We start from the raw sequence: 27,529 nt of genomic DNA, 5'->3' as shown, positions 1-27,529 counted from the left end.
TAAGAAATACAAAATCTTATACAAAGAATAATTCATATAAATTTTCTAAAAGATATAATTCTGTTTCATTGAATAATTTTTTATTGGGAAATGCATATCCAAGGTTATTTAAGATATTGATTTAATGTATTCAGACGATTCAGATATTTAATAAAATTTGATGGCTAACATTCGATATCAAGTCGATTAAAGAATATAAAAAATTTTCTGATTATAAAAATTAATATCACCACGTAAAGTTTGAATTGCAGTAAACTGTTATAAACTATCGATATTAAATTGAATTATTAAATATTGTTAATCTTTTCAGCAATTCAAGAAAGAATTAATGATATTTTTCAATATCAAATGGTAGACATTGGCAACACTTTATTATGTAATCGATATAGTTGGATAAAAATTTAAACAAAGGAATTTCTGTAGTTGCCAGTTTTGACGTCAACATTTTCATACATGACATGGCAATCAAATCAATAGGTAATAAGAACCTGTTCAAGCATGCCTAGTATTTCATTTTTTTAATATTTTTATAAAATTAACGATTAAATTTTATAAAACTTGCCAAAATTGTTTAATATTATAAATGGCATTGTGTGGCACGGCACAATATGTTACAAGTCACTCATATTGAAATCATATACCTTATTGACCTCGACTCTTTATCAAAATTCAAGGCACGATTAACTTCTCGAAACAGTTGTCACACAGGAAATTGATATATCCTTCAAGATCTGTTAAGTGGCATTGCCAAATATTTCAATACAATAAACTTTCCGATTCGTACAATAGAAACTGTGCTTAAAAACATCAAAATTAACATAAGAGACAAACTATAAATAACCAAACAATATTCTTCCATGAATGTTGTAATGTTTACGATTAAATGCCACTGTAACTTGTTACTGTTTTTAGAGAATTGTATTCTTTTATCATTCAACTATTTTACTAAGATATTATAAGTTGTACGTGAAATATTTTATATGTGACAGTACTTTCAGCATAAGAATTGAAAATCTCTGCAAGCAAGGTTTTACGCGGTATTACAGTGTCCTTCAAGTCGTAAATATTTCAACATGATTTCAACATAACTAAGGTCCATCATTAGTCCATATTTTCGTCATTCAATGAACAACTTATGAAAATAAAAAATGTAATTAATCAAACTAAAATTATTTTTACACTAATTGACTCACATATCAGCATTCATATTCTTATATATTTCGTAGTATTTGTAAAAATACAATACTCGAGTAACACTTGGTCCACGGATATTAAAGTTTTCTTACTGAAAAACTATTTATAGTATCACTTTTCTTATTGATCTTCTGTAAATAAAAATTAGGCTCTTCCTTAACTATTACAAATAGTTACATACTACATCAAATTGATGTAAGTGGAACAATGATTCACACGTAACTTTCGTCAGAGTATTTTACTTCCTTAATAACTTAATTATAAAATGTCTGATTATAATTAATCGAATTTATATATTTCAAAATTGTCATGATTTAAAAATTTATATAGAATCATATCATAACTTCAATTTAAGAACTAAAGCATTACAATACAAAGTAAGTTAAATTATATTTTGTCTAAACTAATTCGGTACTCGTTTCAGCTTTTAGCTCAAAACAATAAAATAGCGTATCTGTAACAACAGTAAATGTACGACTATATTTGAATGTATCAGAAATTGCAGTTCATAGCTCGTAAGCTTAATACATAATTTCAATGTCACTACACTTACATTTGAGACAGAACGTTACACGTAAACGCTTATTTTTGCTTCGTTTATAAATCTTTTATCGCATATAAAATTTGTATTAAAAAGTATTGTCTTTCTCCAAAAAATTAACAAACCAAGTTAAAATACTAGCAATACACTAGATTTTCGGATACGGAAACAACCGACGATCAGCTCTGGTTTGGGCATCCTCGCTGACTCCTGTTTTATCCATGTATACCATTTCTGTTTTTTTTCCAAGAGTATCAGACTTGTCAGCTTTAATCTGAAAATGTTTATTATATGTAATACCAATTAATTATATGAATACCTGTATAAAGAATAAAAGTATAAAATGACAAGCCGAGCTATAATATTTTTCTTAAAATTTACTTGCTCAAACTAAAGTTTTTCATTTCTGTTATTAAATAAATAAGCGAAAAAAGTTTTTTATTATCGAAGTTTAATATTACCAAAAAAAGAAGCTACTATCGATTAAGTAGTTATGATATTGGAATTAAAAATAGATTAATTTATTTTATAATCAATTTTTAGGCAGAATTAATTATGAAAAGCTATGTATGTTTGGCGAATAATAAACATAATTCTTACTTGTAAGAGTCGACGGCGATTGCTGATGTAGCCCATAATTGCAACGCAAAATAGGACAAGAGAACCAACAAACATAAATACTAGTCCGATATACATTAAAATATTCGGCAAATTTAGAAGTATTTTAAAACTGTCAACCATATCATCAGGTATTCCAGCTCTAACATCGAACCAGAACATTGGAAAGTATAGAGTAGGAACATCCTTAAATAATCTGGAACAATAAATAATTTGTTTATAACAAAACACATCTTAGAATATAGAGAATTAACGCATAATCGAATTATATTGAAGATCTATAATATCTAACAAATATAAATTTTTATTAAATTCGTACTTAAAACGAATTTAATAAAAAATGACTAATTAATTTAAAAAATATAGATATATATTAAATACTTACGCTACAGTTTTTGATGGTTGCATTAAAATATTAATTTGAAGTCTAGCCGCTACGTCTATTGGAATGCCAGTCGTCTAGAAGAAAATTTAAATCGTTTTCAAAAATAGTTCGCAACAAAGTGGGCACAGTATTAATGACAAACTGTATGTTAAGCACCCTCAAGCTCTTTATATGCATTATGAAAAAATCTAATGTCTCTTTTGTCTTAATTCAATAATAAATTACTTATATGAAAAATGTTTAGATTAAATAGTGTTACACAATTAGATGTATATTTTTAATTTTTAGTTACTTTTTTAATTACAAGTGTATGCTTGACGCATTTTATATTTCAATGCTAAAATGTTTACGTGCTAAAAGTCAAGGCTAAGCCTTTTACAAAGTGCAATGTGCAAGGGCAGCATTACAAACGGTCTGCGATAAAATTCTCATATCTGTTTAATTTAATGTCTATTTGATGTGAATAAAAATTTCAATATATTCTATGTTAGTGATGAATCATTTTCATGTTACTTCGTTATATTTGTTCATATAGCCATTCAACAGAAAAAACTTACCGGCTCCAAAGTCAAGTAAAAGCTATGGCTTTCTTCTTTAGGATTCAATCCAATAAATTGATCTCTGAGAACAGGATCGCCTTTATGAAAATGAGGCAAACTTATGAAGCCTGGAGCCCCGTAGCGACACGATGTTACGTTGATAATACCCGATGGTGAACATTCACCATTGCAAAAGCACTGGCCCTCATTCACCACATCTGGATCTTCATTCTCGTTTTCTGGCCTCACAGTTGTTAGATCGGCATTAAAGAAATCTTCCGTAGTAGTTGTCGGCGTAAAATATTTGGCCTGCTCGTGCGGGTACTGTCGCCTGGTATTATTGCTGAGAGTTGTCTTACCCATTGAAAACTTGTAACCTTCTATGCCTTTGTTAGTGACAGTCTGTTCATATTCGAAGGTAACCGGTCTGTGAATCGGAATAATACGATTATATAATGACGAGATCATATTATTACATTAATAATCATAATGTGATTTGTGATCAAATTACATCACAATTTCAATTTAGTTAAATTATTTTATATGTAATTTACTATGATAATTTTTCATTGATGTAAATAAGAAATCATTACAATGGATATACAGGCATATTTGGCAATTGCTATTTGTTAACAGTTAGTAATTACGTAGATCAGAGTGAGATCGTTCTTTCACTTGATTATAGATTTAGTGTATGCAAGTAGCTAATTCGGCTACTGACTCATATCATCACTTAAAATTATTACCTGCAGATGTCTGGTGTAAAAAGACGAATATCATCTTTATTTCTATATGGCGGCCAAAACTCTCCGGCACTTCCTTCTATCACATTACAAGGGGTACTGAAAAATTTCGTTGTATCTTTGTAATTCCAATTCATTAAAGATCCTAGTTTAGAAATATCATCTTCGCCAGTAGCAACGTTGCTGTAACCATCAAAATCAGTGGATCCATTCCTCTGTAAATAAATAATAGTTTTCTAGAGTCTATTTAAATAGTAAATAATAAATATTCGCATGTCTACCTATTCAATGATTAATAGTATTCATTTCAACTTTGAAATTCTTAAGAATACATTATTACGGATTGTCTTTTATTGAAGTTATTTATATTTATCGATAATACACACGCGACTAAAGCTATTCAACGTCAATTTAAAGCAAGCACTGACGAGTGCCCTTTGAGTAATTCTCGTTCGCTCGTCTGAAGAGTCATCAAAACCATTTAAGACATTGAACTTTTTTTAGCCTTGTCTCAATTATTATCAAATCTTCGTTGATAATTAAGGTATAATCTTTTCAAAACTTACAAATGTGTTTTACGTATTGTAAATTGACGTGAAAAAATGTTGATTGAAATTAATTAATTACACTTCTAAAAATCATCATACATCAATGCGTATAACAATGATTACGCGCAGGCATAATGGAATGGCTATAGTAAATATGATTATAACAATTATTTAACAAACCATATAAAACCATCCAAATTTATCAAATGGCGGAGAATCCTCATCCAATCCGGACATCTTCCCCATAGTAATAATTTTATCTTCAAAGCCCGTAAAGAGAAGTTCGTCGACTGTTTTTACGATATAAATTTTGTTCGAAAATTGATTAAGTAAATATGATAAACTTTGTTGTATCATAGTTTGCCAATATCGAATTTTATGAGCTGCTGACTAAAAACGTATAAATAAATGAATAAATAACTAAAATACTTTCATATGAATCTTAGTTTTTAATAAGTTTTATCTTACCACCGCCACAACGTTCAGTTGTAAAATTTTGTCTTCTAACGAGCCATTACTTCTGGAACTATCAAACAACCATGTTCGTTTCTGTAAATAACTGACTGTACTATTTTCTGGATGGAATGTTACGTTAACTTTCTGCCTCCTTTCTCTGTAAAAGTATAGGTTTATTGAAAAAGTAGGTAATGCTTATGTATTTGTTCGTTATTATAGCTTCTGTACAATAATTATTCTACGACCCATTCTAAAAACAATAACAAAAAGTAACAGTTATAAACGATCATTGAAGCGATATTATATGTACAGTATATACATGCAAGAAATGACCAAAAATACTATTGTTGGTATTGAAAATAACGTGCTAATAGTATTGTTATCTTTAATACATTGCGTGATTGATAATAATAACAGTCCGACCTACATTCTAGAATTAAGATTGACGTGACAATTACCAATCAAACGTTCACAGTGTCGAGATACACCTTAGACTGTAATTATGATTATATTTTCGCATTAGAAATATATAATTTGAAATTAAGAATTGTTAGACTTGTATATATCTAAAGTATTTATACTAAAGCTCGCTGTAATTGACCATAACTCATATCAAAAGCTGTATTAAAGAGATAATATATTTCTTTTTAATTGCTTCGGCCACATCAAATTCTTCTATTACTTTTGATTCCTGACTAAACTTAATGTATTTTATCGTTGATTCGCTTTGTAAATTTAGACAAACCCTTATCTATAGACGTAAATACTGATAAAAAAAATAAATATTGATATTAGTTGCTCCGACACTGTTATCATTATATTTTTATCAATTATGATTGTTAAATTTAGAACAATATATGTTAGTACACCAGCACTAAAATATTTTAATTACAAGTAAGATAAAGAGTCAATCTAATAAGTTTGTAAAAAATAAAGAAAATAAACTGAAATATGCAAAGATATTGATTGTTTTATAGACCACTCAACTGAGAAATGAATATAGATATTAATGTTTTTCCTTAGGAACTCATTCACTTATTTTATAAAGCAACGTAATACCAAGAAACAAAATGTTACTATTATTTGAATCTATAATCATATTTTTCAGAGTTATTTAACTTATGATTATTTCTTCAGTAATAATACATTTTTTAATCATTTAAAATATATTCTATTACTGCTTGAAGAGAATGACAAATTGTATAGAAAATTTCTCGGGCTTAACAACAATGATATTGCTATAAAATTGTCAATTCGTCCAAATTGTTTCTGCTGTTTTTATAATAAATGAGATGCAAAAATTAATTATATTTTATGAACTTCATATATAATGCATACCGCTAATAATCGAGCAACAGTAAGTTATTAAAATGAAGATGAAAAATAAATCTTCAAACATACTTAGATATAGGGTAAGATTGTGTATGAAATTCGATCAGATTTTCTATGATAATAATAACAAAATTAAGAAATTTGAAAATAGTGCTATCGTGTAACAAAATGATAATACAGTCGATCGCGAATGTCTAGCGAGACTTCTCTGATTCATTTTATTATCTATAATAGAGTCAATACCGACCGCTCCAGTTTTTTTTTAATTTAATTATTACTGGTAACGAACTTTTATTAACGCTCGATTAAGGATAATTCGGTTAGTTCTAAGTACAGATGAACTCCCAAGAACAGCTTTATATTTTAATGTTGAACTGACGAAGTTCCGTAATGCATTTTGCTTTAGATTGAAAATATCATTTAACATACATAATATAGTCGGAATCTTAATGAGAACATTATATTACATTTTTAGCAGATAACACAGTTTGTTTTATCTTTATAATTTGTTCGACATTATTATAATCTAATCTTTCTTTTTAATTCTAGATATCAAACATCATCTTATAAAGAACATTTACATTCACTCATACTGTACTCGATGTGATAAATTATTACTTGCATAAAAGTTTGTGGTTTTATACTCTTATATAGCTATAATAGATTTTTTAGCCACTAGTCTGTCAAGTTTCGTAACATTGATATCTAATATCACAAAGATATCTCGTAATGATTGATTTTTACTTGAATACAATATAACTGTCATCATTATTATAATTTAAAATTTTATGAAATATACAACAATTTTGCACTTTTTATAGCAAACAGCAATCGAGATCTAGCATTTGCCATGTGCATAGTTGAACTAGAAAGTCATCACTACTATCTGACCTCTTTTGAAGCAACTGCTTCAATTGTAAAATTATCATGGAAATGAGTTTTTCATTGCAGCTGCACGCGACGTTTTCGTTAATTATAAAAGCCCATAAAATTTTTCAACGATTTTTTCATACGGAATTATGAATAAAGTGGAGATTTTAAGTAATGTAAGTAATTGACACGTTAGAGCTAGTTGCAATAAGTAAATTAATTAATGAAAATCAAATGTGAACAAAAATAGAAATAAAAATTTTCAGACTTATTGAATATCGCCAATCATACAAATGCACGTACAGAGGAATTTGAAAAATATAAACTTTTCAAAGATGTACGAATTTTGTATGTCCTTAAAGAATTACGAATGAATAAGAAAGCTTCTGTACCTAAAACTGTATGGGCCCAGCTCCACTAAGATTGGTTTTTTGGTAGGGTCCATCAGATCATCGGGATTGGTCCAATTGAAAAAGTAAATATCCATATGCGTTTGCATCGATTCTGTATCTTCCCACAATTTGTAACTCCCTGAATTTGGTGATAATGTTAATGCCTACAACATAGTTATAATTACACATATGCTTGTACGATAATTATTATTGTAATTCTTATGGATATATATTATCAATTCTAAATCAGTGTATCGAACTCATAATTTATGATATTATATATGATTTAATTCCTAAGTAATTTGAATTATTTCTCGAGTTCCGAATGAAAATGGCTAAATTCATAGTATAATAATTTATATTGCAATAATTGACGGTTAAATATGAGTGAATGAATCAATAATTAAAATATTTTGCGAAAAATTATTTAAAAAATCGTTAAATCAAGACAATTCCATGAATAGCTGAGGTTATTGTACAGCTAGAGAAGTGTTGTTATCTCAAGTAAAAATGTTTTCAAAACTATTCTTCATCTCAGTAAAATGTCATATTATCAGAGTCGCGCGATAGTGTCAATATATGAATAAAAATGGCAGTACTTAATTTGACTATGTTGAATAGTAAAGTGGAAAATAGCAAACGATAATAAATATATAATGCACTATACTATAATATTGTTGAATATATTGAAATAGTATAGTAAGATCAAATTCTTTAATAGTTATTGAGATATACTAATTTATACTATGTCTTTTAATTTTAGTAACAATTTTTGTCCGATTATATTGGAATAATTAAATATTATAACCATTTTTATTTTTTTAATAGTGATAGATACTACAGTCTACGTAGCAACACCAACAGCTAAAAAATAAGAAATTTGTTACAGTTAGACCGATTTTCCACTGTATTACATATAGTAACTGTAACTATATTTTTGTTGGTGTAACGCAGATAAATAAATACGTGAACGTGATAATAATCATATGTGATAAATATTCACCAATCAACCGATTTGTTTATAAATGATTGTCGATAGCAGAAGGTGATACGGAAGACCGTCGAATATAGAATTATTAATGAGCCGAAACGAAGATAAGAGTGGCATAAGCGAAAAAGAGGATACTTACGCTACGTATAACGGCGTGAAAAAGGATATTTCTGAGTAAGTAAACGGCAGCGCCGACGAGCAAGAGGGTGAGCCCTATACTGCCCAGCACGATAGTCCTGCTCGTCCAGGGCCTCATTACTGCAACGGTGGTGGCGGCAGTTCTGTCGCTGTCTTCTTACTACGACTACTACTACGGTCCTCACTCTTCGTCTGCTCAGCATGTGCGCCCTGCTTCTACACTATGACTGACCGCACTAGAATCACTTTTCTGCCTTGTCCCTCTGTGCTTTCTCTCCCTTCTCCTTCTTTTTCACTCAGTCACCTCTTCTGTCTCTCTCGCTCTTCGTTTTTACGCTTCACTAGTCCACTCCGTATGCCTTCGTCTCTCGTCAAGCTTAAACAGATAATACATATCTAATCACAGTTTTGTAGCTACGGCGGTCTTTGAACGACCAAGCTTCATTCTGTTTTCACTCCTAGCGCTTATCGCGTCATTTCGCTTGAATTAGCGTTTGTATTAACGTCAATTGACCATTTGACTACTGCAGATATAGAAGATAACAAGATTTTTTTTTATCTAAATAAGTAGACACGTATAAAGTCTGTTTCGAATTTCGCAAAGCTCTTCTATTTCGCGGTACATTTTATTGTTATTGTTCTACATTGCAAGCAAATGGAACTTTAATACGTAACATACTGTCTTGATTCCCTTATAGTTTTCTTCAATAATAAATTTTGTAATAATGAAAAAAAGGGAAATAGTGAGAGATGGAAAATTCTCTTAATTTTAATTATATTCAGCAACGTTTCGTCAGCACATTTGCTGACCTCTTAAGGCTTTATTAACAGAAAAACAACAAATTATTAACAATAAAGTTTCAAATGTAATTTTTAAAGGCAAATTATATGTATATGCGTGTACTTGATTTCTCTCGTAGTCAAATTATTATTGGCTAAAACGAACAGCTCGTAGCCAGTCATGTTACAATAAGGTAAGAAATCAAGTATTTCAACACACATATATATATTCTTCATCTATCATCCCTTCCTCATCGATCTTAATAAAGGTTTATAAATATGACTAAGATATTGTATATCCTCTTTTCTATTTAGTGTTTTTATGTAAGCCGATGTGCAACATTTCGGATATTTTGCGTTTCTTGTAATTATTTTCATAATCCAATATCTTAGCTTTGTCCCAGTCAAATTCGTGTGAGAGAATTCTTCTATGTGTCTAGAGATCAGCAAATGTGCTGACGAAACGTTGCTGAATATAATTAAAATTAAGTGAATTTTCCATCTCTCACTATTTCCCTTTTTTCCATTATTACAAAATTTATTATTGAACAAATGGAACTTTATTTGCAACAGAATATATTATAATTGCGTATTTTTTCCCGACAGAATTATAGTAAAAGAGAATTTATTAAATACTCTTTTGATAAACTATGTGTCAGTACCAAGAATTTTGCTTAATTTATTTCTATTTTATCTACGCCATTTTTTGTTATACTCACGGTTTCGTTACTCGCTTCGAATGTGTTACACGCTTCGTCTAACCCAATCAATATATAATTTTAAAAGGAAACAAGTATCAACGCGACAAGGGCAACTCTCATATTCAAGTATTTTCAGCAATTTTATAGTCTACTTAAATTCGCAATTATACGAAAAACACATGGCATTTGACGGCTCTTCGGATATTAGTGTGACTGCACTTTTTTCTATTGCAGTCCGCTGTGACTCGCTAGTTGACACCTGTCCTTGACTTTTCTTCCATCATTCTACGTTTTTTCCAAAAACAACGGAGCTTAGCGTATGCGACCTCTACATTAGCTGGTTCAGCTAACTAAGAGCTATCGACGAGTTATATTGTATCTCAGTAGTACGCGTTTTTATTCTCAAGTAAATCAAATTTATATTCCGAATGTTGCACTATTCCATTATAACATCTTGCATAAATTATTTTTTACATAAGCGCACGTCATTGGTGTGTAAAAACACTATGAGAATTGGAAAATAAATATATTTATCATGCTGGCATTACCGATTGCTTTCTCCTTCAGAAAGCTTTGTCTTAGTGACAAATTTTTTTAGAAAATGTTTGTATATACGTAAGTGATTGTATGTATTATATAGGTATGCAGTTGGTAAGAACTTGAGTTTTATGTTTCAAGATTTACCGGGTACGGTAACATTCGATATGTTTTTACATAATAAAGGGCAAATTCAAATAATATGACATTTTCAACTTTTTAATTTTGGTTCAAAACAATTTTTCGTCCGTGAACTTTGTAATATCTTATAACGAAAATTTATACTATTTTATTTTATTTTTAATTTAAACAAAATAATCGTCACTCTAGCTACTTTCGTTCATAATTATATCAAAAACATAATCTAAAGAAATTTATATTTTGAAAATTGTTGCATGAAATTTTTTAAAACTTTTACTACAGACGCCTCGTTATCAGTAAAATATTCTTCAAATTTTATGTAATTATATATAGACTATATAGAGTAGTTCCCGCAAACATTTTTTGTCTAATAATAGACTTATTTCGTTTTTACGATAAGAGGAGTAAATGTAATTAAATTGATTTTAAATTAGGTAGATATTGCTTATTAAAACAATGAACTACGTATGTTGTACAGCTTATTTGGTTTTGGAATTTTTGAGATATTAGATTGAGTCTTTACACTTCTATTATAACTTTTATAACTTTTTACTAAAATCGATTTTTTAATTGTGCGAGGTTTCATGTAAATAACGTAAGGCGTAGAAGGCGCGAATGGGTGCCAAGTGTTTTCAAGCGAGTGTATGTGCAGTTTATGAGCACGTGTTATGGGCTTGAGCTGATCTCGGAAAAGCCATAAAGTAGAGGAAAACCGTGGGAATGAATATTGAACGCTGAGAGTATAAGAAGTGAGGCCCTTAGCGACAAGGACAAAAGCATCAGATTTTTAGAGCCTCTCCTTCGTGCACATGCATGCTTTATAAATCTTTGTAATTTGCTATAGAACTTCTATTTTCAACGTAACACTTCTATTCTTTCCTTATCGCTTACACTAATCAAATACCAATTCCAAAATTATTATTTACGTCTTGCTTGATATGTAATTCCGTCACGGATTGTCCAGGAGCGTTTAAGTATGTTTTTTGAGTCCATGTGTTCATAAAAGGTAATTACTTATAAGTTATTTTATTTGCTTTTTTGTAGTTTACCTCGAATCAGATTTGTTTGAAATTCGAAATTATTAAACAATTATCGTTTATCAATAATATGACATTTTTCGATCTAATTCAAAAGTAACAGAAAGGAAATGAGCAGGAAATGAAAGGTACTGTTACGGATCAAATCTCAATAGCGAATAAAGATGTTAGCCCTACAGTTAGCTAATAAAGTATAACCGTGGTACTTCATAAAAAAACATAGATTTGACCAATTTGTTCAAAAATTTTAGTCAAATAAACAAATATTTCATAAAATAATAAAAATACCATTGTCAATCAAGTATAATTTAATTAGACTTAAAAGTACCAATAAAACTAGTTCAATGGCAAGTGCGATAACTATATACCATCAAATTATCATGTTCTCAATTACAAAGCTGCTAAATGCTTAAAGGTAACGAATAACTTTCAATTTTAAACGCAATTGTTGATTATATTACTTATATTAACAATCGTCATTTAATATACATGTAAAAAAAAATCTTGTGTAAAATAAATCATATACTCGATCTCTGTAGGCTAATACGTTATATTTTATTTGACGTGTTATTGATAAAATTTTTCGATCTCACCAAAAACACTTTATTAAAGTACAACAAAATCGTAATTAAAATAAACAGCAAATCAACAAATAAAAACATTAACAAAATACACTAATATTAACGTACATAGTTTAGTGCAAATGTTTTAAAACTGTCTTGTCATCTCAGAATGAGCTTGTCAACTAGCTAATTTACAATCAGCACATTATCTACTCCTTACCTTCTATTCTCAATAATGGGATTAGCGGAATATATGTGTTACTCAATTCTCTAATCTCATCTTTCTTATTAATGCTAGTACGTCCAATTATCTCCTTAGTGAATACTTTGTTTCACCTACTAGCTAAAATCATATATCGTGAATTGAAAAAAAGGAATAAACCTACTATTCCCCATCAAACAACAGTCACGAATTTGTTCACAAACTTGCCGATGTAATATTAAAACCTGATGGTATACTATTGTCATTGGATGTCATATCACTGTTTACAAATGTGCTATGCAATTTGGTTATGAGAAATTTCGACCATAGATTGGACTAGATTAGACAAGATTGCAAAATCCCATTGAATGATCTAATTATTTGTGCAAAGTTTTTCTATTACAACACTTATTTCATATTTGATGGGCGATATTACAAAACAGCTGAAGGGCACGCCTATATGTTCACCGATCTCTTCACTCTTTGCTAACATTGTAATGGATGAACTTAAGAAAGAGTGTTTAACTAGAAAGAATATCATAAATGCATTCCCAAATTACACGTTAGATACGTTAACAATACATTTCTAATAATTAAGAAACATCAAATCGAGGTAGTCTGCAGGTTTTTAATGATTACGATAGAAATTTTAAATTCCCTTCGGAAATGGATTTAGAAGAAGAAAAATTAAACTTTTTAGATGTGACAGTTATAAAAAAAGGCACAAAAATAATATGATTGATACCAAAAACAGACAGCGTCTGTCCGCTTGATAAACTTTTTATCGAAGGAAAAACATAATGAACAATTTGATTGATATTTTGAGCTTTTTTACTATCAGACAACCTTTTTCACAATAAAAATAGAAAGGTTTTTACTAATATTTTACATAACAACAATTATTCGAAAGATGTTATTGAAAAAAATAAATATACAAATCACAAAATTACGCTACATCCACAAAACAATAAACATGTATCGCATTACCATCTGACCACTAGTAAATGCCAATATTCCGTGTTATTCTTATTATCATGTTATTACTGCAGATCTAAAATTATATAATACGTGTGACATGATTTTCTTCGCATTTATTTGAATGCACGAATGTAGATCAAAACTTTTATTGACGAAATTGAAAATTCGAAAATTCAATATGCATTAAATTTTCTCATGATTTGATATGAAGTACAACCGAGGATATTATATAATGGTAAATAAATATGCAGTTAGGTTGATATTCATGACTAAACAATGTTATCAGTGAAGTTTTAACTTTTTATTGTCTGAAGTTCTGTGTTGAACATTTATTAAAATGTTTTAAAAATACGATAAAAAATGTAATATAAGTTCTAAAAACATTATGATTAGAAAAAATATATTTAACTGTCAGAAATAATTCAAAGAAACCAATAACAGTATATTAAGTAATAAAAAAATTACTTAGAATAAAGAAAATCAGAGGAAGTCAACCACTAATGTAAAACCACAAAAAAATAATTTAAAAGATTTTGTTTAGGTTGAAAAGTACTAAACATTTTACATGGGTAATATTTCTTGAAGCGTTGAATATTAAATATTACAACTATGATACAAACAGTAAAACCCAAATATGTGGATCACTATTGGTTTCGCTAAAACATGATATACTCGTACAGTGTGTGAATTTGAGTAACTGTAACACGACCCGTTTCATTGTAATGAGTGCCTCAAAGAGACGTATTAGTTTTTCAAAAATAAACCGAACGAAATGTACTGCTAAACTTGCCTGTCGGATACGTGTTAAAAAGTAAAATTTGGAAATGAAAATTTCGTTTTCAAATACCATTAATATTAAATTTTTTAAGGAAATGAAAAATTTAACTTATTTTCAAAGTTTGAGGGAAATCTAAGATCTATTTATATACCTATATATATCTAAAGGTGATTTTCAGAAGAATATATATTATATGTCCTTAAAATTAAAAGTTATTCGAAACTGTCCAATTTTAAATCTTTGATAACTTTTGAAGTATAAATTTTTCGAGAAAGTTATTAAAGATCTTTTTTTCTTAAAATGAGCCAGAAATAAATGTATCCTGATAATGATGTTTATTCGACTTCAGTGGCTCGAAATATTTAAGAATCATGTTTTTTTTGTGACGTATTAATTCACACGAAAATCTACCCCGACCCCGATCTAAAGGTTTGTAACACTGAATTCAACATAAGCGGCCTGAATACAGATTCTGTGTCATTGTAAATAGAAATGCTTAGTGGCTCTAGCGCTGTCTATACTTAGGATACAAAGATATCGCATCACTATAAGCGACGACCGCATGAGCTGAACCAACTAGCTGATTTATCAAATTGCATGAATATTATTTTAAATTGATATGCATTTTCAAGGATTATGTAGTACTTTAATTTTCTATCTATATTTAAAAGTGAATAATTAATATATATAATTAATAGGGACATTTCAGTTGGTCATAAAAGAATTTTACACACATTATTATATACATACGAATAAACCGTGTATATAGTGCAAATTTGTTTTATTCTGTTTTGACGAAAAAACTAAACGAAACATGAAAATTGTTTACATTAGACTGGACTAGATGACTAATTGTTCAAATTTAATGATAATAGCTATAAACTGAAGACAAAATTTATAAAAGAACAATAAATAAAAATATTCTTTATAATACGATTAATTTTACTATGCCTCTGCAGAGATTCACATTTTTTTCAGTACAATAAAGTATTTTAAGAAGTAATTTTATAGATTTTCGTAATCAATTGCAAATGAAGAAGAATTCAACCATTAGATAATGTTGTTAATTGATTCCTGATTAAAATTTAGTATCTACATTCATCCTTAATTTGCATGGGTATTCATGAATATATATGAATCAATTGCTGCGGCGACAACAAGCTATTCATAAATCATAGACAAGTACAAATGATAGTAAATGGGATGTCAAAATTCAAATGGAGATTATAAAAAAGATAATTTTTTCGTTTTCTCTAGCTATAAAGTGTAAAATATTGTCTAACATTTTTCCTCGTACTGACTTCGAAGTAGCGTCATTATCGCTTGCCTTCAGTCATTATAAAAAAGTAGTGGCTTATGTTGTATGATTTTTGTTTTGCATAAACTGCTTCTTCTATGCGCTAAGAATTATTATCCTGTTTTGAAGCTTTTTATAATGTTGAAACGATCAGCAATGAAAAAACAATTGGATTTAACTACACAATATGCCAAATCACGCCTTGAATAGTAGTTCCCAAGCTCATAATCAAGCACAAACTTACCAATGTAACATTGAACAATTTCCGTTTGAATACGAAAAAATTGATTGCATAAAGGAACAAACCATAGTTTCGAATTATTACTTGGCAAAAGCGCAGCGCTTAATTTTTGATATCGCATAATGATACGCGATGATCGTAAGGCAATGTGTAAGTCAATCATCAGCATAGAAGAACTTTATCAACAACACGATTAATCTAGTGAAAAAACATCAAAGCCATATCAAGGAATAATTTACTAGTCTACCGCAAGATCGAAGTTCACTACGATGCACATGAGTGTTTATATATATATATATACACACACACATACACACATGTATACATACACATACAAGAAATGATAAGCATGAATTCTAGCTAGCTCCACGGCCAATTGGTATCCCTCCTTTCTTCTTCTTGAGGCAATTTTGTAATTATGATATAATTGGCGATCTAGTTCCATGAGTGATGAATTGCTCGATCGTATGTACTTGTTCAGTCTAATCAAATTAGAGTTCACGAGCAATCAAACAGTAGTGCAAGCAAAACAGAATCATACATTTCCCTATTGATTTGACGCAAGGTATCTTGTAATTATAGCGCAGTTTCCCGATTCATATCACGAACGCGCATCAGGCGATGTCACTTGATGCTTACGTAAAGTACGCTGATTCATACAAATATATCCAATTGTTTTTCTTTTTACGAGCCGACATTTATATACCTATAAAATTTTTGATTTTTGAACGATAAAAATAAATTATAGTTTTTACATTTTATATTTCCGATTAATCGAGTAACTAGACAAGGTTAATAAACGAATTATCCCCTAAAAAAAAGTGATGGATGACATTATATAGCGTCAAAAAAGCATGTATATATGGTTTTTAGTTGTGATTTTAGTAATAAAAATTCAATTTTACATAATTAATACAAGTCAGTTTGAAGGTATTGAAAGTGAAGAATAAATAGCTGCAGTATTATTGTTTAAACTCTAATTTTATGAAACGTACAGAGAGTAAGCCGTTTTGCGAAAAGAAGAGACGATACCTTGAAATTATTCTGATTATTTTCTATTACTTATTAATAATTTGATTTTTAAATGTATAAGATAAATAAGATAATAAGATTTAATAATAATATGAGCCATATAGTTGTAAAGAACTAGAAGATTATGTATACCAGTTTTCGATGTGATAAATCATGAATAATTTGAAATCTAAGGGATTGTTTTACCAATAGATATTTTTCCGCCGTGATATATGTTTTATAAAATAATTGAAAAATCCACCTTTAAAACGAGTAATTTATATTCTATATATTAATTAATATGACAAAACATGAAAAAGATGATAAGAGCGCTTCTTACGTCACTAATATTTCAATTTGTAATCAACAAACCCCGCAGTACAATTTCATTTGCATTTTCAATTTTAATCATTGAAGAAGGTTAGTGGAGTGTGGATTGTCGATCCGACATTGCGTGAGGTGCTCACAAGCCGCGCACGTTTACTCATTAAAAGCTCATTAAAGTAATAAAATTTAATATGAAAAGACAAGCCAATGCTTTATTCATTAGATTTATTTTGCCACTTTGAATGAATGCCGAATCTTCACTTTGGAACAACAATTTTAAAAATCTGGTGAATGTGAGATCTTACATTATCGTTATTTATGCGTCTTAGGCGAGCCAAGTGCCAGTATGGTATGGGGAGGATGTTTGTAGCGTGGGATAATATAAGACCAAGACAAAGAACGAAGTGGCTTTGTCCCGCGCTACGTACATTTTTCTCATGCCATATTAACGCTTGGCTCGACCATGGTGCTTAAAAATTTTTATTATCTTGGCAATGACGTATTCGAGATACTGTCACTCAATTGGTAAATAGGCGGTGTACGACGCCACTGCACCCAGATTTACTACAATTTTCTTTTATTGATTTTACAATGCATCGCGCAAGGCGGCAAACGTTGTTGGCAGATCGAGCCGCTGTATATTATATCCCTTTTGCTAAAGTGTGATCCACGTGGTTGGCCGATATTTTGACGAATAGCACAGCTACCATAGGACTGCCTTCGACTGCATAGCTCAGCAGGCATTCCTTCCACTGCCTGCCAACCCGGTTGTCTAACTACGCAGTGGAGGGGATGGCCATCTGGCTACCCCGTGCTACAAACATCCTCCCTATACTTTATCCGCGCTTGGCTCGGTTAAGGCACGTAAATAAATAATATATTTCACTACAACTTGCGTTTGAACAAAGGAAACTTCATATCAACTGTGTTTACAAATACAGTAATAAGATAATATAATTAGTGCGATCATGAATTAAAAGTTGATTATCTACTCGGACATCGATTTAAATATGTCTGCTCTATCGAGCAACGACGTTCAACTTTTTAATCGCTTGAAATATCGAGCAACTCGCTCACGAAATACTTTCATACTAAGGTTTGTTAATTGAATAAAATTCTTTCACTTCTAGATCCCATCAACCAAATTTGATTAAAAAAATAGAAAGGAAGAAAAAAGCCAATGTTTCGATCACATTTTGGAATCTCTTTTATCAAAGTTTACAAAGAGAAATTACATAATTTTACTTAAATTGAAAATATTTCATATAATCAGTAAAGAATAATTGATAAGGGTGATTCCAAAATGTCAACGATACGTTAGCTTTTTTATTTCTTTAATTAAATTTGCTAAAAAGAATTCACAGACGAAAGAATTTGTCCGACACTTCGTGTGCAAAGTGCAACTTTCTCACACATTCGGTCAGAAACGTGCGCTTAAAATCAAACTTGCCTACATCACACAAAAAAATACCGTACGATACATATTCGTGAGAGATTCTCGCTTCGCTCGGGTGAAAATGCCACACGAGACAAGAATTCTACTTTCCCACACATGTATCGTATTATCATATTTGATTAACCTCCACTCCTTATTTTTATGAAACTATCTTTTTTTTATTTGCTCTTTGAGCAACCAAATTTGCTTCAAAACAAATAAATAAATCTAATATTTCTGCCGAGAAGGTCGGAAAAAGTGTGAAATTTACATCTTGAATCCAAAAACACCAAGAACGTTTTTATATGTTTAGATTGTATAAAATATGGGGGGATAAAAGTCGCCTAAGAAGAGTTGACAATATAAACGAAGTGCGAAATACCTTATAGAAGCTAATTAGAATGTAAAGCATAATATCTGATCGCAACCCATTGTTTAACTCCCCAAATCCTCTTTACCGATTTTCGAAACCTACCCTACTCTTATCTTCGACCTACCCGCATCAGTACAAGAGCAGTATAGCAAACCAGCCTTGGCTTCGCTTACTTTCTCTCGCTCACGTGCTTGAGCCCAGTCGAAGGCCATTTGTTCCCCTGTTGAGTTGTCCGTATAACCAATATATATAAAGATCTCGCTCCGAACCCTCGGTATTTTTTTTCGGGACATTTATACCTGAGCTCAGTAGTCTTTCACATGCCTGCGTCCAAGAGAAAATCCTGCGATCGTATTCTTTCGATTGCATCGTCTATTTCGTGGGCTTTGTAGTCTAAGCTACATAGCCATGCGGTAGACACGCGGCAAGCGGCAAACATTTGAAACGTGTGATTTCTTCCCATGTAAACGAAGTTGCAATGATATAGGAGAGTTCACTTTATGGATGAATTTTACTGAATGTATTTAAAGTAGATGGAAAAATCTAATATAAAAAAATATTTTTTCTATTGAATTTTTTAAAGTAGTTTGGCTTCGAAGCTACTCAACACCAATGAATAACTGTAAAGACATCGTATTATGGGAAATACTCAATAAGGATTTTTTGGACTAGTACCGAGAACATACTTTTAAAGGTCAATGTGCCGCGAAATCAAATAAAAAAGAATACCATAAGAAATACTTTTAAATGAACTGATGAGGAAAAACCACAATACTCATGTTTTTAGTTTCAGATTGGTAAATAACTTAGAGATAATCTTTTAAAAGGCATTGAATCGAAAAATATTTGGTTTCAGAAAACGTATAAGAGAAGTCATATCTGATTACGTTACATCGATAGATGGTATTAGATTTTCCATGGCTACATAAACATTTGTCGATGTGACAGAATAACATCGATGAATATGCAATTGATTAGAATAGCCAAATAAATGCTTTATTTATTCGATTTTTTAAATTAATTAATGGGGTTGGGTCAATTCCTTTTGGAAATTCGTGAAAGCAAGTATCCTTTCCACGTATTTGTAATGATAACGAAAAATGAAAATAATATTTGAATAATCAAGAGAAGAATAGAGAAAGAGTCGATAAAGAGTTAATACAACTTTTCCAACGAGATTACACTATTTATTAGTAATGTTTTTTTTTTGACCAATTGAATATCTTTTAAATTGTGATGTACTCGTTTACAATTAAAAACTGCTCCTCGTAACAAAACGTCCTAGAAACTATTAAATGACGATAGACTGGGACTGCTTTCAACATTATTTGAATTGATCCTTGGGTCACGAGCCGTGAATGAGCATAATGAATTGGGGTATGACCCGGATAATGGTGGCAGTAATATGTCTTTGTTCTCGAAAATTGTAGTTATTGTCATCAATTACGGTGAGACTCAAAATGTTGGTATGTCGCCCGCTGCCTTTTATCGCTTTTTATCCGCGCATAGATTGATAAGGAGATACTCCTGCACTTACTGTCAATGTACTCACAGTCGCACATTTCCTACAACATTGCGCAGCTTATAATAAATACTGACTTGTTTTCGAGTAAAAGAGAAAGAATCCACACCATTCGTTACTATTTCCCATTTGTCAGCCGATAGAGAAAGTGGTTTTTATGCCAGCTATGTTCGAATTTGAAACCTTTTCAACGCTTCAATTTACCTTTTTTCGGAAAGGCCCATAAGTATACGTTAATACATTAAACCTTGCTTTCTATTTACAAGCAGAACGAGTTTCATATAAAATTCCATTCCCTTTTACCATTCGGGCTATAAATAAACTGGTCAGCATGTGTAAAGCCAATCGTCAATCTGTAAGAAGCGTCTCATAAGTACACATTTGATTTTTTCGTTTGAAGCATTCAAACTCATTAAAAATCTATACTTCTTTTCATTTTGCGCTGTATTTTTGAATGTAAACTTATTTTTTATCAATAACAAACTTTATAAGTTTATAAGACTGATAAGCATCATTCATCAAACGATAGCGATAATGATGAAGTCCATCAAGAATCTAAAAATTTTAAGAAAAAAAGGAAATAAGCCTTGAAGTGATATTAATCATATTTTTTAACGGACGTTTTATTCTTCACGCGTTTCACAGCAACATAGCAAAAGTGACCGTTAATATTACCCATTAAATCACATGAAAAGTGTAACCGTATGACGGTCAATACTTGTGTCAACTACGACGCGCTTACGAAGTAAAACGTCGGGTTGATCATTTCAAACGAGAGCCAACACGCGCACGTGTTATCAGCGGTAGTCGTCTGACCGGATGAATGAAAGGAACTGGCAAGTTTGCTAACGAGCTTTATAGAAGTATGATACGCGAGAGTGATATATAAGTTCTGGAGTGAAAACTCACGTCGTGGTATGAGAGAGAGAGAGAGAGAGAGAGAGAGAGAGCGCGCGCACGCTCGTATCTGTAGGCGCTGGTCGATGTAAATACAGCAGCAAGGGCAACAAGGGCTGACTAAGCAGTTGCGAAGGCAAAGGAAAGGGGTTGAAGATCGAGAAGGCCAGGCAAGAAGCTGCTAAAACTGCGTAAGTTGGTTGATCGAAGACGCGCACTGGGTGTAATCTGATGCGCGACGCACAGAAACGCGCACATGCACAGAACGAGTATGACCGCGCGCGCGCGTTCGAAGAAGTGGCGAAGAGCGTGCGCGTGCTGCTGATGCTGCTCCGTGCGGGCTCGTACTGACAAAGCGTGAGGCCAAGCGCGAGCGGGCCGCCAGCCTCGCCGCTAAGCGCAAGGCCGCGCCACATGCCACACGCTACGCTTTAGACTCGTCGCAGCTGCGACCAGCTGCCACATAGCATCCATCTATCGCAGAGCCCACGACGCCTATGAACACGTGCACGGTGCACGCTGCTCGTATGCCCATTCGCAATCTTATTGTCTTTTGGTCTTGCCCCTGCGATTTCCCGACATCAATTTTATAGTTCGCGCTAATCGCCGTTCAATCGAACGATTGAGATTCGGCTTTATTTACATGGTTGTTCACCTCGCCAAACTTATGCCTTCCGATAATAAAGCAGATAGATATACGTAATCGACACAAAGCACGGATCGTTATAACTCGTACGCGTTTCTATTGCCGTTGAGAGCGATAACTCGAAAACACATGCGTCTACATCGTGCTCAGCTATAGTCTCGAATGCTTTGGCGAAGCGTCTTATTAGCGAGCAAACCCGGTGCTCTCGGCCAAACTCAATTGGCCAAGACCCCCGCGAGACGAGTCATTTCGACGAGTAGCTGCTGTCGACCGTGGCGGCACTTCCCTGTGCGAATTATAAATATGTATGGGGGAGGGGCACAAGATCATCAACGTCCTAAACAAACTTGGCCTCTGGGGAATTAGAAGAAAGCGAAGGATGACGCAGTTGCTTGCTGCAGAAGCGAGAAAGCTACGTGTATCGTTCGTAATTTTCCGTCGCTCCCTGTGCCAAGCCAAGATCTGTGTAGCTATCTGGGTACGAAGCTGAGCGTGTACGACCGAACAAGCTGCGAGGCAGAAGCGCTGCTCTGCGCCCCCTTCCACAAAATTCTCGATAGACCTAGTATTTGTTCTCGCGCGCTGCTACTGGTTGCCTCTGCTTGATACCATACGCATCGATGAAAACATTGACAGTCTAATGCCGGGTTAATGCCAGGTTAATGCCAGGAATTTCTCAAAGCTTATCGACGCTTTTCTCGTTACGCACGGCGGTTCGGCAATTATTTTTTCCGACCGAATCGAAATAAAACGAGATAAACGTCGCGGCAACACTCATAGATGACAGAAATACACTTGACTAAATAGCAGAAGGTGAGATTCGTTTTCGCAGCGAGCGTAAGTTTGCGCTGGTTTTCGAATGAGGCAGCTGAACAAGAACGAAAGCTGTTTGAATGTTCATAAAGCTTTTGTTGGAGACGCTCGGCAACTGTATAAGGCTTTTGTCGCTCTAACTTCCGCGCACGCTATACTACTTTAATTAACTCGACAATTTCGTGCGTTACATGAGCGCGCTTCGTATTCATGACTCGCTTGAATATCAGACTGCAAATTGTGTCGAATTCTGATACGCACGGCAGAGCCATTGACGTTGAGCTTTTCGTTGATCAAATTTCGATGCTGCATCAACTTTTTTCACTCGTGCAATATTCGCGGCACGCGATACACGCACGAATAAAAGAAACTCGACATTTGCTAGTGTTGATAGTATATAAGAGCAATAATCCAATTTCGAGTCGGGAAAGCCAGGCGTGCCTTAATGCAATATGTAAGAAACTTTACAAGCTGGCCATACGAGATTACATGTTTCTCGAGTACGATCGGGAAAGACCCACTTTTCAGATGTAGACCATTTAAAAAGAATTTATCTATATCAGTAATTTCAATATTTTCTGTCAGATAATGGCTTAGCTACTCGGCTCGCTCAAATATTGTCACAGTAATTATTTAAAGTATTCTTCGCATTAAACATTATTATGTATACTACCGTAAATCAAGCGTGTAATCGCTTTTTTATCATATTTTACTGTACGCCTTGAAAATAAATTGTAAACACTCGTTCCTGAAGAGCTCAATGTTGACAACCTGAGTGTGCAAAGAAAAATATAGAATTCGCTAGTTTAAAGATATATTGCAACAAATGCACATTTTCGAAAGAACTGTTGTTGGTTTCAAAGTAAATCAGTATATGGATGACCTTACCAGTGGAACAAGAGGAACTTCCGATTTATCGTAAAGAAAGTGTTTATTAATTTGGCTCACTTTCAAGGTAGGCGCGTCCTCGAGAGTTCATATGTAATATCAAATATAAAAGAACGCCACCAGGATAATGTCTCTTAAACGTATCAGGAGGCAAGCTAAGAGGAAAATCGGAAATAAAAAACAACAATAACGTTTAATACTTCAAGTTACAGATCAGTAAATAACTGCCAAAACAAAATATATGTCATACCAAAGTACTTAATGCAATTAGTAACGGCTTGCAAAATACATATCCTATCTACATGCTTTTCTAAGTTCAAACGTACGACAAATTGATTATTCGGCTAAAGTTACTTCACTCACTTGAAAGTAAAGAAGTAAAACCTTCGGAAAACCTTAAAAATATAAGTTTAATTTTTAATTTTATCAACTTGTCTTTTTGATATATACAAAAGTAGATTGGATACTAAAGAGATTGCTCATTCAGGTAGCCGTTATTTATATCTATTATATTTTTTATATTTACACGGATGAAAACTGAGTGATTTTCAAAATGCACTATAATATTCAAAATAACTTCCATCTACATATTTTATATGTTAAAAAAAAATTTTTATCTTTTTGTTCTCATGTCTGACTCATACACATACATTCCAACAAGAATTTTTTGAAAAGTGTCCATCGCTCCGCTGTAGCTCAAATAATCAGATGACGGTCAATTCAGAAGCAACTTCATTTAAAATTAACGTGAAATATATTTCAATTAAAATTTCGATAGCTTAATCCATATTGCCTCTTTTAAAAAAGTTTTAATTTGAAGACCAATTTTATATATGTAATTTTATTGGGAATCGAAAGATATAAATACGTCAACATGCATACGTGTGCACATTGGAGGTCTTTTCCTTCGTTAGCTACGCGTTCGAACCCTGGGGAAATAATTGATTTTATATTTGAGTTACATATTGAATTTAATCCGCGAATTCATGAGCTATACATAATAAATTTGAAAAATGTGAGAAGCAAATATCTAACAAAAAAGGTGATGAAATTATTTTATTTACTTACGATTTTTTTATTTTATTTCTTGTCATTTTAAGATAGATAAGAATAAGAACGTACAACAAAATTTACAAAATGACAACTGGTTTTTCATGAATATTCTGTTACAAAAATCACACAATGATGGAACTTTCAGGGTATCAAAGAGTAAAGTTTTCAAAACAAAATATGCTTGGTCGTGTTTTCTTGAAATAATTAGAAACCATTAGGCAACATAAAATTAGAAAAAAAATACAAAATAACTTTAAGGGTATGTAAATTTGTCAAAAATGAAATTATTTGCTTAAAAAAAATTATGCGGGTGCATTAAATATACCAGAATGCATATTCATTTGAATTTTTGAAAAGTTAAAAAATTTGTTTAATCAATGTTAATAATATTTAAAAAAAGTTGATCTTAACAATGACAAGTCATACAAACATGAGACATGGCTTAAAGAATCATAAATAAATCATAATTTTTCCCAAAAGTTCAGTTGAATTTGTTAACATTTAAGAGATAATTTGTTGACTTTTGAGAGCGAGAAAAAGTTAAACGAAATTTTGTGTAAAGTATCTTTGCCACTGCACATAAATACAGCGATGTCGCTTCTCCGAATGAATGACGTGTGACGCCGGCTCTCTTCGACCTTGCCCAACCATTCATAACTTTCAGTTTGATAACTATGAAAATATAACTTTTTGTATCTTGTTAAAATGTCGATTAACCTTTTTTTAGTTACAATCTTGGAATTTTCAGCTTTGCAATAAAATTTGGACGGTAACAATCCTACTAGTTTTCGTTTTTTTTTTTAATTTTAATTACGTTCAATCGTAACTATATTGCAATATAAAATTACTTAACTGAAATAATACATATTTCAAAGATAAATCTCTGTTCCTTTTTTTGTTTGTATTTGATTACACCAATTTTTTACAAAATTAAATATTCTTTAGAAATAATATATTTTGACAATACAAACATCTTCCTGTTATTAATAAATTTAAAATATACAGCAATCTTTATAAACATGTTTAACAAAATTATAAACAAATGATTTATTTATGATTGTTTAAGCCATGTCTTATGTTTGTATGACTTGTCATTGTTGAGATCAACTTTTTTTTTATATTAACATTGATTAAACAAATTTTTGAATATTGACTATTTAATGTACCTAATGTCTCATTTTTTCCAATCAAATAATTTTATTTTTGACAAAATTACAGATTATATATTATTTATTATAATAATAAATAATATTATTATCTATTATTATATATTTGAAGAATACGCAACCAAACTTATTTTGTTACCGAAACCTTACGTTTTGATGCCATTATTATGCAATATTTTTGAGTGTAGTTTATCAGTGCCTTTATCATTTTTCAACTGATATATAGTAGTGTTGCTTTCCCGTAGTACACAGTAGTCATTGTACTCAATTCATATCGATTCAAGGTCGATTTATGTTTCTTAGTAATATACACAAACTACGTTGTTAGAGTCAATAAATCGGCTATATTCTTATAACCAAATTAATTCGTAGATTTGTGCGATGAAAAATTTTACTCATTTTTTTTCTAACTAACATACATTCATCACTGATTATTTAGAAAAATTAAATTTATTTTACAAAGGCTTACGAGCATTATTAACATACGCATATAGTTTCAAGGATAAATATAATGAACTTGAAATTTTAGTTTTAATTTAGCAAACTGAATTTTATATGATAGAAATTTATTGTTGACTTTGTTCAATTTGTGATGTTCATATGTACAATTAAATTACATACAGAGCTAACTAGCTATAACTGTGTAATAAAATGATGTATATTATATCAAAGAGCAATATATTCCAAGTCATATTAATTGTTTTTAAAAGTGATTGAATGGAAAATTATATATATGATAGATCAGAGTTTGATAAAAAATAAGTCTCATGTAAATAAATAAATTACTCTGGATGGGTCTGTTTTTCATACAAATATTTCATACAAAAAATGGGGGAAAAAAACCTTCTCAGTAAGAAGGAAAAAGCCGTAAGAGAATGATATAATGGAAGATTCTACAAATGAATTATAAATTTAGCTAAATTTATCATAAAGGTACAGAGATCGCTGCCTTGAAGCACTGGACACTAAACGACAAGGCTCGGACAGTCTTTACAAACGCGGGTTACAGTAAATGGTTATACGTGGATGTTCGATTGAATTTTCTTACCTTGCCCAAACGATGCGTAAACAGAAACACAGGCGGATGAGAGACGTTTCGGGTAAGCAAACGCTTATCAGAGATGGGGCAACCCTCGCTGCAATGACGCTAATGGAGCCGGTTTGTGGCTCTATGTAGTGCAACACCCCAAAGGAGCGCGTTCGTCCTCTACTAGCGTCACAGATTACGTTCAGTCGACGGATCACAAGTCACACACCCTGACAATATTGCGCACAAGGCAACTCACGCACTCACAAAATTAAAGAAATAAGCGGGAGCTCGAGATCGTGGTAAGTCGCGTTGGCAAGTCTCAACTGACGATAGACTCCCGGTCGAAGTGGCAGTTCTCGTCTAATC

At 31.6% G+C, this 27,529-nt stretch overlaps 1 protein-coding gene across 2 annotated transcripts; it reads right to left on the bottom strand.

Moving 5' to 3' along the window:
* Window positions 1-64: 64 nt before the first annotated feature.
* LOC131671288 (protein croquemort-like) lies at window positions 65-27,518 on the bottom strand. Of its 2 annotated transcripts, none has more exons than XM_058947592.1 (10): window positions 27,182-27,518; window positions 8,749-9,123; window positions 7,619-7,782; window positions 5,037-5,181; window positions 4,749-4,958; window positions 4,024-4,235; window positions 3,296-3,704; window positions 2,739-2,812; window positions 2,336-2,549; window positions 65-2,009 (listed from the first exon to the last, which is right to left on the bottom strand). In XM_058947592.1, exons 2-10 carry the CDS (start codon window positions 8,863-8,865, stop codon window positions 1,884-1,886), a joined length of 1,671 nt encoding a protein of 556 aa, XP_058803575.1. In that variant the 5' UTR covers window positions 8,866-9,123; window positions 27,182-27,518; the 3' UTR covers window positions 65-1,883. The 2 variants fall into 2 exon arrangements, with proteins under 2 accessions (XP_058803575.1, XP_058803576.1); XM_058947593.1 differs by lacking the exon at window positions 27,182-27,518 and adding an exon at window positions 21,580-21,902.
* Window positions 27,519-27,529: the final 11 nt, after the last annotated feature.

Source organism: Phymastichus coffea, unplaced genomic scaffold (assembly GCF_024137745.1).
Source record: "Phymastichus coffea isolate CEN01 unplaced genomic scaffold, Cenicafe_Pcof_1.1 PCOF00123, whole genome shotgun sequence".
NCBI lineage: Eukaryota > Metazoa > Arthropoda > Insecta > Hymenoptera > Eulophidae > Phymastichus > Phymastichus coffea.
Note: the sequence above shows the minus strand (reverse complement) of the source record. Positions and strands in the feature narration are given on the sequence as shown.